Genomic DNA, 15,079 nt, shown 5'->3' with positions numbered 1-15,079 from the left:
GAATTTTTCAAAGAATAAAGTTTGAGACATGTTCAAATTTGACATCAATGATATTTCTAACACAGTTTTTCCTTTGCAAATAACTTCTAAAGAAATTAAAATTTCATTTTAATAGCTGTTTATAATGTCTTCCTAAGCTAAGAGGAACTAACTCTGATTAGTTCTTTTTCCCTTCTCACCTTTGCTTTTTGTTCATTCTGTATTAAAATTTCATACATACAAAATTATGTTTAAGAACACTCACAGAACTCCTATTCTACTTCTGCATCAGCCCCACCCTTCAACTATTTTACAAATCCATTTTTACTGTTTCTGCCAGCCTCCTGTCAAGTCACCACAGCAGGCTCAGCCAGTGCCAGTCTTAGCCTCAAACTGGCCGATGCCAACTCAAACCAGCCATGACGGTGACAATCTGGTTTATCATCTGAAGCCACAGGTCAAAGGCAGCATCTTCACTTATGCTTTGGGAGTGGCACAGAGTCAGCCCAGCCACAACTGGAAGCTCCTGGAGATTCCAGTATGTTGAGGACAAAAACTTCAGACATTTAAGTTACCCAAAAAAAAAAAAAATCAAAGTATGTGCATTTTTCAGAGACTTACGAATTGGCCAGACTTGGGAAGATTTTCAGAGGGAACAACAAAAAGCCCATACCCAATGCAAATTCATGCAAAAAAACCCCCAAAATTTAGCTCTCTTCTTCAAAGTGTGGGAAATGAAGTCGTTCAGTGACAGGTCAGGAGTACTGAAAATAGGCAAGACATCACTTTTTCCCTAAGCTGCTTCTTAGCAATACAGGATTCATTTTGTCCACATTTTCCCAGAATTCTGCGCAAAGCAAATAACCAGAATGCAAATTCTCAGATGAAAAACTCTGGCAAAGTCAGAATGAGGAAATGAGCATGTTAACAATTGAAAGTACCAAACACCTGGCAGCTATAGTCATTCATCCTTCAACTCTGAGCCAGACCTGAAGATTTGGAGGCTGTGTCCAGTCCAAGGGCAGGTCCACCTCCAGGGCACACAGCTGTCCAGCTCCATGGCCCATGGCCCAGCCCCTCTCCGGCCACCTCCCCAAATTTCTTACACTGGATGCTTGGCTGTGGTTTTCAGTTTCCATAGTTTGCCCTGCACCGCACATGCAGGCAGCGGGACCCTGGCAGGCCTGAATAGCCCTGTTTGTAGGAACCTGGCCCTTTGCATGTTTGGACTTGCACTTTAGCACTAAATAAGGCCAAACAAGAGATGGTATCAGAGCGTATAAAAACACTCTCGGGCAAATTCATAAATAAATACATTTGCATATTCTCTCACCATCTGTAATTGGCTGGAAAGTCTTATGTGATTCCCTCCCACACACACACTATTTTCAAGTATTTTCAACTTTTCTTTCTGTCACCCCTCCTATTTATTCAACCTGGATTTTCTAAATGCACACTCAAATTGTTTTTCAAGTTTTAACTTCAATATTTTCTCATTAATTTTCACACTTAAGTGCATAACATTTGGAGATGTTTCTACTTTTTAAATACATCACTTTGTGAATATTTTGCAAAACACTGAACACTCTAGAGTTAAGTTTGGAATTCTTTAGAATACACTTCTTCATTGAAATACATTCGGTTTCTACCTGACACTGCTTCATTCTTGATGTTAAATGCTGCTAAGGAGACCTTTATTTCTGCAAGAAGAATCCTATTAACAGGTCTCTGCACAACAGGAAAAGAAAGGTCCAGGCAATTACTGCCCCTGTGATTTTTGCAGGAAATCAATTATGTAGCTCAGGTCTTTAAATTAATAGAAAGATTAAAAACCCTCCTTTTCTGAAGACAGCATAAGTAAGCCACAGTGTTACACATTAAAACTGTTTTAGTACTGCAATTCCACATGTTCTAGACTATGAGAGAATGCTTTTTACCACTGAAATAATATCGGGTTAGATAAAATCATGTTAAAACACCCTTCTGTTCTCAGCAGACACTCGCACACGACCCGGCAGCGTGCCTTCAGCACCGCACACGTCGATCAGGAGTAACAGACCGAGGAAACACAACCCAAACCCCCTCACTCTTCCATCCGTGACTGTTTAAAACAGCAGACGGGGCTGCACCGCACCAGCAACGCCAGTTTCCATCCCCGGCTGGGCACACGCCGCCGTGTGAGGTCCCCAAACGTCCCACGGGCTCACCGAACTTTACGCGGCTCCGCTGCCGCTCCCCCCCGCCCCCCCCGGCCCCCCCAACCGCCGCAAGCCCCCATCCACCACCCCAAAGGCGAATCGCTTCCAGACGGGTGCGCGCCGTTCCCGTAATTAGACCCCATCGGTGTAATTTAGGTAACGTGGGCCAGCACCGCCAGCGTTTCCTCACATCTGCCAGGTCCTCAGAGACAAAGCCCGCCCCGGCACAGGCTTACCTGGACCCCCCGCGGCAGGCAGCGCTGCCCGCACCGGCAGGCCAGGACATTTCCCCACCGAGCCGGGACGGGGACAGAGACGACAACTCCGCCGGTCCCCGCCGCCGGCGGAGGTACTTGTGGGCTGCGAAGGGGCAGGGCCCTGCCCGGGGGGAGGCACGGAGGTGGGGTCAGGGGAACGAACCTGACCAGAGGCGTTCCCCTGAGCCCATCTCCTCACGAAAAGGGCGGGAAAAGCCCTGCAGGGGCCGGGGCAGGACGAGCGGCGGCCCGCCGCCCCACGGGTCGCCCGAACGGCCGAGATTTCACCGCCAGCCGAGGCCTTCGAGGCACGGCTACAATCGCACGGTCGCTTAGGTTGGGAAAGACCCTTAAGATCATCGAGTCCGGCCCTAAAGCTAACACACAGCCGCACACCAGGAGCATATCCACAGAGACACTGGAAAAAAAAATGTAATTCTGGAACTTATTTTCCTGCAATTTTAAGAAGCTAAATGATAATTTAGCATTTTTTCCTCACTAAGGGTTACATAAGGACTTGCATCTTAACCGTATCTGGTAGTAGTGTAAAACAAACAAGACCGCAACAAAATGAAAAACACAGTTTCCCAACTCCTACCTCACAGCCGCAACTGAACCTGACGGCAGAGATGCTACAAGAACGGCCAGAACTGTTGTTTTATTTAGTAAAAACATTTCTGGGGAGAAGAAAAAAAATAATCTGGTATACACCAATTTACCTGCCCTCTATGCTGTCTGAGGCGAGGCTTGAGGTAACAGCAGCAGGCTCTCCATTTTTCACAGTTTTTATTCTTCAGGGCTTTCTTTGCTCTCCAGCTTGTAAACAAGAGCTTGCCAGGCAGGAAAACGCACCAGGAAAGCTGAAAGTGGCAATAACAAGCTTAGCAAACTCAGCTTTCCCCACCAGCACATCAAGGCAAGAGGAAGAACATAAAATATAAGACTCCAGTTTCCTAGTTTTCAAAATAGTTTGTTGCAAATATTTTCTTTCTCCCTTTGAAAAAAAGGGAAGGGAGATAACTCCTGCAATTCTGCCTGCATGTTTATGAAGAGGAGGGGAAAAAAACAAACCAGCCAACTAAGTTCTTGCATTTTTTTCACTGAATCTTTCTAGATAGCTATGGTATCTAAAATATAGCTGAATATGGTATTGCATAACTTCACATGATACCTAAATTAAGCCGACTATAAGATGCTCTCAAAGCATCAGACCACCACCACCACCTCCACCCTCCTTCCTTAACAAAGAGCACATACCAGGCTGCCCCACAACTTTATATTGGGCATGCGGCTGGGGCGCGGGTCATTCAGCTCACAGGACAGGTGAAAACTATTCCACCAACACATGAAAAAGGCCAAAAGCCAAGGAGGAAAAGGCAAAACCCACTCCTGATAGCACTAGTCCTCAGACTGGATTAAATCTATTCTGAAACTTGACCTGAAAGCCATATTTTACAGATGTCTGTTATAGCACCTCCCTGTAACAGAAACAGCATGTGCAAACAAATTATAGTCCTGTTCATTAACTTCAGAAGTTTTACTTCAACAAAAATTTAACTATATTAAATCACTATCTCATCCAGGTTCCGCATAGGCAGTCATATTTGTAAGCATGCACAAAACTTTCCCTATAACGGCTTTTCAAAGACCTATGTGGAATAAGTCAATGTCACAGATTTCACTCTTTGCAGGTAGTGCATACCAAAACCTTCACTTTTATATTTTTGCTATACAGCCCAGAAATAACGTAAATAGAGGTGTCCCTCTGTTGAAGGGCCCCTCCAGGAACCTTGTTCTGCTACCTACGGTAGCTGTTTTCTGCAGCTGTTTCTTTTCAGATAATAAACTATATATATTTTTTTAAGACTATCTGATTACAACAAGGAGAAACCTACTAATTTTCCATGTGATATTTGCTTAGCAGGTAAAATTGTGAGTGCCGTACTTTAGCACTGAATATCAACATTCTTCCCCAATCATCATATGGATGATGAAAAGTAATGTGTGAATGAGTTGTAAACTAAACTCTTGAAACAAAAGAGCTCTAAGAAAGCACTCCAGAAGCATGTACCCTCACGTCAGTAAAACTGAAGAGGTTTGACAAAGATACCACGCCAATATCCAAGTGGCCACCAGTAGTCCAGCAGCAAAGGAAAAACCGGGCGCATTTTCAGTGGCTGAGTGAATCTGTCAGGTTGCTGTTTACTAATCATTTGCTTTCACAACGGGATGAAATAAAACTTTTCTCACATCGCTGCCTATTAAGCCACTAAACTCATGTACTAAATGAACCAACTGACTACCCTGTCAAAAACATTTTTTAATCCTAGTTGTACAAAGTGTCTGCAAGGTCACTTCTCCTCAGTGCTACTACACAGTCGGTTTACAGCAATGCCACGTCAGATAACAGGAAGGTAACGTGCCCAAAGGGATGGCAGCAGGAGCTCTGAAATGTACCACGATTCCAGCTTGGCACCACCTTCCCTTGCATCCTCTAAGAAGCCATAATGTTTATCTTTCTCACTGTATCTTTGTACAGCGAACTCCACACTCAGACCAAGCTGGTTTTCATCTATCAGCTAATATTTTGTAACACTTGAAAGAGTTACTTATTTTTATTGACATATAAATAGTACAACAAACCAGAGATGAGGTTTCACTTTTGGTCAGAGTATCCTAATCCAATATAGAATGCATGAGATATTGAAATGTTTAGTAAAATCATACTTCCATAAATCTAGAATTTATTTTCATAAATCTAGAAACTCTATATAGAAGAACTAAACTGACTATTGGATCATCTACAGCTAGGTCTTTTAGCAACAAAGAATAGATAGCTATTGTGAACAATGGAAGTGTAGCTGTGATATACATTAACTTTAGGCACCATTATAATATATTTTTTGTAAAGCGGGAATCCACTACTTTATACATGGATGCCTTAGTGAAGCAGTCAGAGGCAGAGACAATGTTTCTTTCCTTTTTGGTTGACTCTCTACTGTGCCCTTGGCAGGAGAAGAAACCGTAATATTATTATGCCACTGGACAAATCCACAGCGTATGCCTGGTCTCCTTAGCTCTACAAGGCTATAGTAGAAGGTTTAGCTAAGGCAGGGAGATGCCACAGATGGCAATTACAGAAGCAAAGGGGTGGGTGACCCGTCTTGCCCCAGCCCCCTGAGCCAGCCAGGCACTGCCTTCACAGCAGCCGATACCACTCTACAGGGTGCAGTTCAGAGTCCAGTTATCTTCAGGTACAGAGAAAGGGGGAGATGCCCCTGGAAGAGGGGCATTTCTCTTCTGAGCCCTCCTCGCTGCCAGGTACACCACAAAGCTCATCTTCTTCCCCTTCTCACCTTCCTCACTGGAGTTAACCACCAGGGAATGATCCTTCCTCATCCTGATGCTTTGAGGACCTCGGAGGGCATGTAAACAAAGAAATAGGCCCTCTTGGGCATATCCTCCTCATGCAGGTTTTTCCTTTGCCTGAGGAACTGAGACAATTATAACTTGTAAGTTTTGCATTATTTTAGATTCCATAACCTGAGTACTGTGTAAAAAACAGAGTGTTTCCCCATCTCTCGAAAGTACATCATTACTGCTGCTGGCTTCTTCCCCACCTATTACAGCAATATCCTGCAGACACCAAACAATATTTGAGATGCAGTCACGATGGTGGCTGTGTATATCTATTTCAGGTCCCTACAAAACTAGCGTTATCCTAGTGCTTGAATGGTTCATAATGGTTAATATATCCATCCTCAGAGCACCCCCATAAGGTAAGGGTAAGGGACATACCAGAGCACTCTGCCAACTCCCTCTCATGGGGCCAGCTTCCATTGTTCACCTGTTAAATTTTCAAACAAGATCTTCATGCTGCCCCTGATGCAAACAGCAGCAATGCTCTCTTATAATCTTCTTTAAATCCCTAAAACTCTGCTGTTCTATGATGCCGACAAATACAAGGTAACTGTTTGTATGCTAAGTCCCTTCTCTTGTCCTATATTTAGATTACAAACTCTCCAGGCAGTTTAGTCTGTATTTATGCCGCACACAGAAAAATGGGCTCACAGCTCATTAGGGAAATTTCTAGGTTCTATAAATAGTGATAATAAAGTGATGGTAAATTAAAACATAAAGAAAACAAATGATACATGCAAAGCTGCACAGGTAGTAGTAGTAGTCTGCAAGAAAAAAGGAATTCATAAACTATCCATCAGTGCCACAGCTTATGTCTACGTCTAGGATGTTTCAGTTCTTTTCCAAGCTCTTCAAGAAGGCTGACCTTTTCACTAGGAAAATAAGTCTTCCAGGGGACAATTACAAATACGATAAATGGGAAAAATCTCATCCGCTGTGTCTGTGAAAAACAGATGGGAAAAATCTCATCCACTGTGTCTGTGAAAAGCAATTCAAATGGCAGGTATGACTACACAGACTATGGAGACTGCTGTAACAATCAGGTACAAGGCGGCAGTTAGGAGCAGGGAGGGAAACAGCCCAATCTTCGGGCTACCATCAGTTCACAGGATTGCTGATGTTATCATCAAGGAGATAAAAATGGGCTGAGTTGAGCATAGGCTGCTGTCATCAGTGATAATAAAAAAGATCTCTTTTACACTTGTGATGGTCAAGGGACGCTTTTTTGTCGAGTGTCAGTGGTACATAGTTTTTTAGCTCCGATTCTGTCTTGTCAAACAATGACATGTATATATGCATGGGTTCTTTAAAATAATTTGTTTGATCTTTTTGGTTCATGGCAGGAAGAAGCTATTAGAAGTAACAGGAAACATTTCTTCTTTTTAAATAGTTAGGAATTGCTAAAGCTCACATCTGTATAGCAGACACATAACTCAGCTGTTACTCTGCGTGGGCAGTCAGCTAAGTTTCTGCAACATTATTAATGGGCCCTGCAGAGAGCACCTGATACTTCTTACATCTCAAAGTCCACTGAAGCAGCTCAGTGAGCCAAAAGGAAAACACTTGGTTTATCGGGGCATAACAGCTATACTTGTGATTAATGCTTTTGCTCCCTTCTCGAAACAAACGTACGTCATTATCTAGCTACAGAGCAAAGCTACATGTTCTTCAGCTCTGTTTTATAGGAATTTAAAAATTATTATTAGTTTGTGGTAGTACAGACTAGGAACTGACTCGGTGTTTCCCAGGGGAAAAAAAAAAAAAAATATATAGTTTCTGCTGCAACAATCTAATGATTGATAATAGACAGCATAAATATTTGAGATATATAGAACATGAGATTATCAAACAGTCTAATAATAATGGTCTGGATTTTAAAGAGATGTGATGAAACTAATCTCCTTGGACATGGTATTTTACTAAATGGGTCTTTAATACCTTAAATGCCGGTGCACGTGTATTTGCAACTACCTACAAGTGCAGGTATGCCAGAATCTTCACTCAAATATAGCTGCAGTTTATAACTCTTCAGCAAACGCATCCAAGCCTTGAGAAACCTGAAGTCCAGTAAAAAGTGACAGTTTGGATGATAAACTGGCTTTGGCAGCAACTGTGGCTTACAGGGCTCTCTTTTTCATTTCCTCCCCCAGCTCCCGACTCCCCTGCAAGTCGTTAGGATTCAGTTCTGCACGTAGGGATTGTGGCTGTGCTGGATCAGTAATCTGTTCAAGGGAATTGGGTTTCATAGGAAAAATTGAACGCCAACATAAACTCCAGTTTTCTCCCTCTTTATTATAGGCTGCTGCAAAGCAAATGAAGTCTAGTTTATTAGAAGCGGCTCAAGAACTGCCTCAAGTTATAAATACTTTCATGGGAAGACCCTAAGGCTTCAGTAATGTTAAGAATCCCTGCACTCCTATAGCCAGTCTCAGGACATTTCAGCTCCTATTTATACACTGAAAATTATCACATTTTCTAAATGGTTGAGTAGTCAACACATCATAGTCAAATCAACTGACCTATTAAACATTTCCACAGGTCTAGACCAACCAGTTACTAAAAATGTGAAAACTTAGCCATGAGATCCTTTGAAAGCCTCCACAGCATCTAACCCAGTCAGACACCAGGATCAAGGAAAATAAACAGGATCTAACCTTCTTCTACCCCAAAGCATGCCAGGATGCTAATCAGCATTATGCTTGACCACGAGATGAGGCGCAGTCGTGTTGCCGGCCCTCCGGGCATTGCTACAGCAGCTCCCAGCTTTGGCCAATACACCACGAGGCAGTCTGCATTAGGTTTTTCTCTGTCGTTACAGTCGGTGAAGGTGTCTCTTCAGTGACACATTGGTTCAAGTTGGATATATTTGGACTTTGACTTCTCTGCTTAGATTTCCAACAAGACAGCTAATAATTGTGGATGAGTTTTATGATCAGGCCACCAGACTATGCAAAAGAGCGGGTTATCTGTGGTCAGGCCTAGGTTTAAATCTACAGTTAAAAGTCTCCACGTCCTTTCACCTGTTTCATGAACTTTTCAGTCTACTTCCGTAAATTTTTTCAAAAGCTACATTTTTAAGAATACCCTCTTCAATGCAGTGTATATATAAAAATACCTAAGATTACTTTGGCACTCACTATACAGGATAATAGTGAAGGATTCGCTATGCATTTAGCATCCAAAAGTACCGCTCATATTCTGTTGAGCCCTGAATTATTCAAGATAGGCTTAATTGTTCTCAGCTTGTCCAGCAGTTTCAGTAAAGTGAAGCAAATATTCACTTTTTGTTGGATTATTTTCCTACCATTTCACCCACCACAAGATCTGATAACATCAAAAATCAGTGCAAAGGAGAGAGCAGGATTGCAGGAATGGTTTGTGGAAGACGGTAGGGTTAGAGGGCAGCTTAAATTGTCACAGAACAGCAGAAACTGTTCTTACATTTGTTTGAAACTAGTGTAAAGTGGGGCTAATTCAAACCCACAAGGTGGGGAGCAGATGAGCTTGTTTGGTGCAAGCATGCTCAACTGAAGGATGTATTTTTAAAATTAACAGAAGTACAGACCACCTTATCCAAAACAGTTTAAACATAGTTGACCTTAGAAGTGACAGTATCCCCCTCTTATCATAATCAAATCAGCTTTAAGAAATCTAGCAGAAAAGGTTATATTGTTTCATCTTATAGACTGTTATCTGAATTAACCTTCCACTCCAAATCAAAGAATGCCAGACTGACATTTTTGTAAGTTAATTAAACACTCTCCAAACAAGCAATCCCTACTCAGAAGCCTTAAGAAGTGAAAGTTAGATTATGGGTGACATCTCACTAGATTATTGATAGCATAGCTCTAATTAAAAACAACTGTCATGAAAAAGGATTTCCCTCGCCTTGTATTTTCCTAATTAAATAAAACCAAACCCCATCCTTTTAGTTATGTTCAGCTACAAGAGTTTTTAAATATTCCTGATGCAATCAGTATTACTCCATTTGCAGTCTTTTGGAGCACACTCCACAGATATCTGATACTGACTAAAAAAGCACTCTGCTTTTTGGATGTCTTAGCTCAGACTGGAGGTAAATTCGTGCTGTGTGCTGGAATGAAAACGACTCTGACTGTACTACAGTCACAGTTACCTCTCAAGTAGATATTACTGTCTACAGAGAAGTGAAATGTGAGAAATACGTTAACAGAAAATGAAAAACAGTGTCTTTCTTTTTTTATTAGCTTATTATTGCTAAGAGCAATAATATTTAGAGTTATGTATTTCTGCACATAAACATGGATTTAGTTAGCCTACCCAATACTAACTGGTCTCCCCAGCTCCCTCTGGAGGCTGGCACTCACACTTGTAATTTCCATGTGAAAAAGGTTAACTCTCAGAATAAGGATTTTGTTTATCATATGCTTTCATGGGGAAAGGCTCTAGCCTAAATGCAAACAAGCATGTGGTTTCAGCAGCCAGCTGCAGATCTTTCTCTTTGGTTTCTAATCAGAAGGAAACCTCCCTCCCATTCCACAGCTGCAATGTATATAAGGGATCGGGCTCAGGTACTCTTTTTTAACTTGAGTATTTCAAGAGAGGCATTTTTTTTGGCTGCAACCCTAAAGAGTATGGCGAGTACTTGGAGAATTTGTGTTTGTTTCTATTGCTGTCTTCATTGGCTTTCTTCTAGCAGCCAGTGTTCCCCCTACTCCAGAGGCCGTGTAGTCTCTGACAAGACCTCTGGGTTACTGGTAGCTCCGGAGGATGCCACCAGTGAGCTAAATCCATTGCTGCGGCTGCCAAAAGGTGTGAGACGTGGATATGCCCTCCTGCCTCCACTCCTCAAGGTGCTGTCTGACCAGGGACATCAGAACTGGGAAAGTGAGGCCCCCAGGCTCCAGCCAGGCTCCAGAGCCCTTCGGTACATGAAGAGGCTATATAAGATGTCTGCTACCAAGGAGGGAATCCCAAAGGCTAACAAAAGCCATCTCTATAACACTGTTCGACTCTTCACTCCGTGTTCTGAATGCAAGCACCGCCACAGGGACCTAATGAAAGGTAGGTGTGCAGTGATCTGAGTTGCAAAGGTTAAATGGGGGTTTTCCATGTGTTCTGTGCTTGCAGCATAATGTAAAAATATCTTATTTCTTTAGAGTTGCTGGTATTTTAATCCTGATGGCTCTTCCCTTAAACTGTAGGAGTTTTTTACAACCTGCTTCTCCTTGAATGGCATTAGACACAGACTTCTCCACAGTTTGGGAAATGCCATGCAAATGGCACTATGTTCAGGATGGTACTGATGTTTCAGGCTGACTCATCTTAGTATGAGTCAGAGAAAACTACAATAGTTCTAAGTAAAGTAAGAGAAGTGGAAAAAGTGGGTAGGCATAATAGGTATCATGTTTCCTTCTACTGCCCATCTTGGTTTTGCCTTTTTCAAGGCCATAAAAACACAGCACTGCAATGAAACTTATAAGAAACTGCCAGAATCCCATTGCAAAATTACTTTTCTCGTAGCCTTGTATATTTGCTAGGGAAGAATCACGACCCCAAATGTGTGAATACCCTGAAGGGAAAAGTAGAACGACTTGTAAATCAGGCTCAGAACTGAAAAAACTAGGATGACTGGGTACTTTGTAACTTACCATGCAACTTACTGTGGTTCTCTTAAATGTGGGCTGGTCACAGCAACAGCAGCTAGAAATTCTTGGCCTTTAATTCTGCTTATGTGACTGCTGACAAGTGATCCGAGTACTCCTGACTTGGATTTGTTCAACTGGAAAGACAGATAACCTTAAACACAAACATCATACTTGTGCATAGTAACAGCACTTTGAGATTGAGGTTCAGTTAAGAAGTATTCATTATGGAAAAATAAAAGAAATTAAAAAAAATAAATAAATCAATGTCTATGACTAAAATTGCCTTGTATAGTATAATCTACTAATTCAGAAATATACTCACAATTAACAGTTAATCTCATGATTATATATCCTAAATGTAGTCATAATTAAAGTAGCAGTCAGAATCTGAACTAACTTCCTACAATCATTGAGGCTATTCATGATTTTAGAAAAATTCAGTTTATCAAGGTCTACAGAGCCCTCATCTGATTTCTTGTTATTTGGCCTATATAAGTTTGAAGAGATCACTTAATGCATTTGTATGGTCAAAAATGAACAATTTTTAATTTACAAAAAAATACAGTGGTGAGTAATAAAAAAAATATTGAACATATGCTATGTCCACATCTGGAAAACAGGCCAAGAAATTAGTTCATCAATCTAAAATAAGATCAAAATTGGAGCAAATTCAAAGAATGCCAGAAAATTCTTTACAGCAGGGGAAAAAGGGAAGAGTAGTGTATTTTATGGGAGGGGTGAATGAGACAGAAATGTGCATTCAGAATAACTTGGAAGCTCTGGTTCTATTTTATAAAAGAAAAGCAAAGTTACACTCATGAAAGAATGATTATTTTTTTTTAAAGTAGTGCTAATAAATAAATTTCTGCCTTGCTATTACTCAGACTTGCTGGCAGCTGCTGATCAAGAGATTAATAGGAAAAATATGAGTAGGGAGAATAATTAGAGTTAATGCTAAAAAGCTCTGAAAGAATTCACTTTAAAACTTCATCTATTTCATTTCATGGCTTGTATAATGTGGAGTGTTTAGTTCCTGTTTCCCCATATTAACACTGAAAAGACAACTGCTAACTTCCTCCTGTACTGTTTTTTTAACGAAATTAATTCTAATACCTCTTAAAAGCTTGGGTTTTCTTGGTTTTGCTGTCTTTACTTTTAAATGTTATGTCCTTGACCAAAGTAGGAATTCCATGTAATAAAAGAAAGGGAGGGCACCTAAATTGGCTGCTGCTGAATTATTTCTACTTATCCACTATGTGATAGTATTTATGTCTAGGTGGAAAATTGAGATGCACTAACTCTACAAGATTTTTGTTTCCCTTCTCAGGAGATGTTCACTCGGTGGATTTACTCTTCAACCTGGATCGTGTTACTGCTCTAGAGCACTTACTCAAGTCTGTCTTGCTCTATTCCTTTGACACATCAGTTCCCATTTCTTCTTCCATTACCTGCATGTGCCATTTATCTGTTAAGGAGCATGATTTTTCTAGCCAAGTATGTCCCAGCATCTCACACTCTATAGCTTTTAGCCTGCACTTTGAAGTTAGAAAGCGCAAGTGGGTTGAGATTGATGTGACTTCTTTTCTCCAGCCCCTAATTGCTACTAACAGGAGGAATATTCATATGGCTGTGAACTTCACTTGTCTGATGGGTGATCCACAACAGAACACTGAACTGGAAAATTCCATTAACAGGGCACTGGTTCCCCCTTCTCTTCTTCTTTATCTGAATGATACCAGTGAGCAAGCTTATCACAGGTGGAACTCACTTAGACACAGAAGGAAAAACCCAGTGCGGCCCAGGCAAAGGAACAGTCTACGTATTGATCCTACGGGTGACAAAGGAAAAGAGAATTCACAGGGTAAAAGGGCCTCTCGACATCGAAGAGCTGAGAATCTGAAAGAAGCACCAGCAGCTCCACCTTATAATTTGAGCGAGTATTTCAAACAATTTCTGTTCCCTCAAAACGAGTGTGAGCTTCACAACTTCCGACTAAGCTTTAGCCAACTAAAATGGGACAAATGGATAATAGCACCACACAGGTACAGCCCTCAGTATTGCAAAGGTGACTGCCCAAGGGTTGTTGGGCATCGTTATGGCTCTCCTGTACACACAATGGTACAGAACATAATATATGAGAAATTAGACTCCTCTGTTCCAAAGCCCTCCTGTGTTCCTGCCGAATACAGCCCACTGAGCGTTCTAACCATAGAGCCTGATGGCTCCATAGTCTATAAAGAGTATGAAGATATGATAGCTACCAAGTGCACTTGTCGGTAGTGGGTGAGCCCTAATTGGTTTCACTCCATTTTTGGGTGGTTTTGCTTTCTCAAAGTATCAGTAGCTATAATCAACTGAATAGCGTTGGTGTAGTTCCAATAGCTCTATAAAATCGGTTAGGATTTAGCATGGAGTTAGTAGAAGGTGTTCACATTGTAGCACTTATTTTTGTACCCACTCAGTCTTTCTAGAATATGAAATTAAATGTAAATAATATCTTTTTATTGGAATAATTTTGCATTTAAAATGTGGAAAAGGTTTCAACTACCAGATGTCTATTTTAAGCCATTTTGTTACAGATTTAAGAAAAGAAATAAATGCCTGTCATGCATACCACTTACATTCAATGCCTGCTACTCTTCCTCTATATAAAGAAATCTTTCGTGCGACATCTCCAGCAAATATCTAGGAAGAGAGGAAAGACTTTAATGTTAAAATTACTTTCTTAGTTTTTCCTTCTTTTTCCCTACCACATTTCCAGTTCCCCCAAGCAAAAAGAACACTTCCTCACAGTTCTGTAAAAAGTTACAAGGTTGTTTCTTGCTTTTCTGTCACATTCTTTGGGCTTTCTTAACAAATGGTGGTAAGAATTTAAGGACAGCTGTGTGGTAACTTGTGAAAACTTAAATCACTGAACTATTTGAGTAAGAACTGGCACCAGCTTACTGGTAAGCTGTATAATACAGAAAGGCTTGATCTAGTTCAAGAACAAAGGCCAAGCTGTTCATGGGGTGAGGGCACAGGATTCTACACATGGAACCATATTGCCACTTGCTTCTGAATTGTGAAGAAATGTTCAATGCTGTCAGCTTAAAAAAAAAAAAAAAAAAGCTTTTAGAAGCCTGTTTTAGTCTATTTAAATGCTGTTAAATTGGTTTAGTAGTCTGAAAATATGGGGCTGTAGCTTCGCTTCCTCTTGCAATAAAATTGTAGGTAACAGTGCCTTAATTCTATATGCTTTCAAACCAGATTTTTACTAAGATGGATTTCTTTTCTGGACTTTTGTAGTTTTAAGAATGTTGTCAAAAATGCTGGTTTCATGCTGGAGACCCAAGCTATAGGAGAGCTTTAGATGGGGTTCATGCACAAAAAAACCAGCTTTGTTAGGGATTTTTTTTTTTTTTTAAAAAAAATAAAAGGATGTGGAGCAGCACTGTCTTTTACAACTTGTTAAGAATAGCCTTTAAAATTATGACTTGCTAATGCATTGATACATAAAAGCCTTGACTTGCTACAATAAGTCACCTAACCAGCTCCTGGCCTGTGGAATTCCACAGGGCTTGGCCTGGGGCTGGGAAGTCAGCCTGGTCGGGAACGG

General features: G+C 41.0%; 1 protein-coding gene across 1 annotated transcript; it reads left to right on the top strand.

Moving 5' to 3' along the window:
- The first annotated feature begins 10,467 nt into the window (after positions 1-10,467).
- GDF9 (growth differentiation factor 9) lies at positions 10,468-13,761 on the top strand. Its single transcript, XM_009698066.1, has 2 exons — positions 10,468-10,897; positions 12,809-13,761. Exons 1-2 carry the CDS (start codon positions 10,468-10,470, stop codon positions 13,759-13,761), a joined length of 1,383 nt encoding a protein of 460 aa, XP_009696368.1.
- Positions 13,762-15,079: the final 1,318 nt, after the last annotated feature.

This window comes from Cariama cristata, unplaced genomic scaffold (assembly GCF_000690535.1).
Source record: "Cariama cristata isolate BGI_N322 unplaced genomic scaffold, ASM69053v1 scaffold17480, whole genome shotgun sequence".
NCBI classification, from domain to species: Eukaryota; Metazoa; Chordata; class Aves; order Cariamiformes; family Cariamidae; genus Cariama; species Cariama cristata.
Note: the sequence above shows the minus strand (reverse complement) of the source record. Positions and strands in the feature narration are given on the sequence as shown.

Bases quoted from the DNA above. Each gene is read 5' to 3' on its own strand.
- GDF9 (XM_009698066.1), top strand. From the start codon at position 10,468: ATGGCGAGTACTTGGAGAATTTGTGTTTGTTTCTATTGCTGTCTTCAT. The intron at 10,898-12,808 runs GTAGGTGTGCAG...TTCCCTTCTCAG, and splicing joins CCACAGGGACCTAATGAAAG to GAGATGTTCACTCGGTGGAT.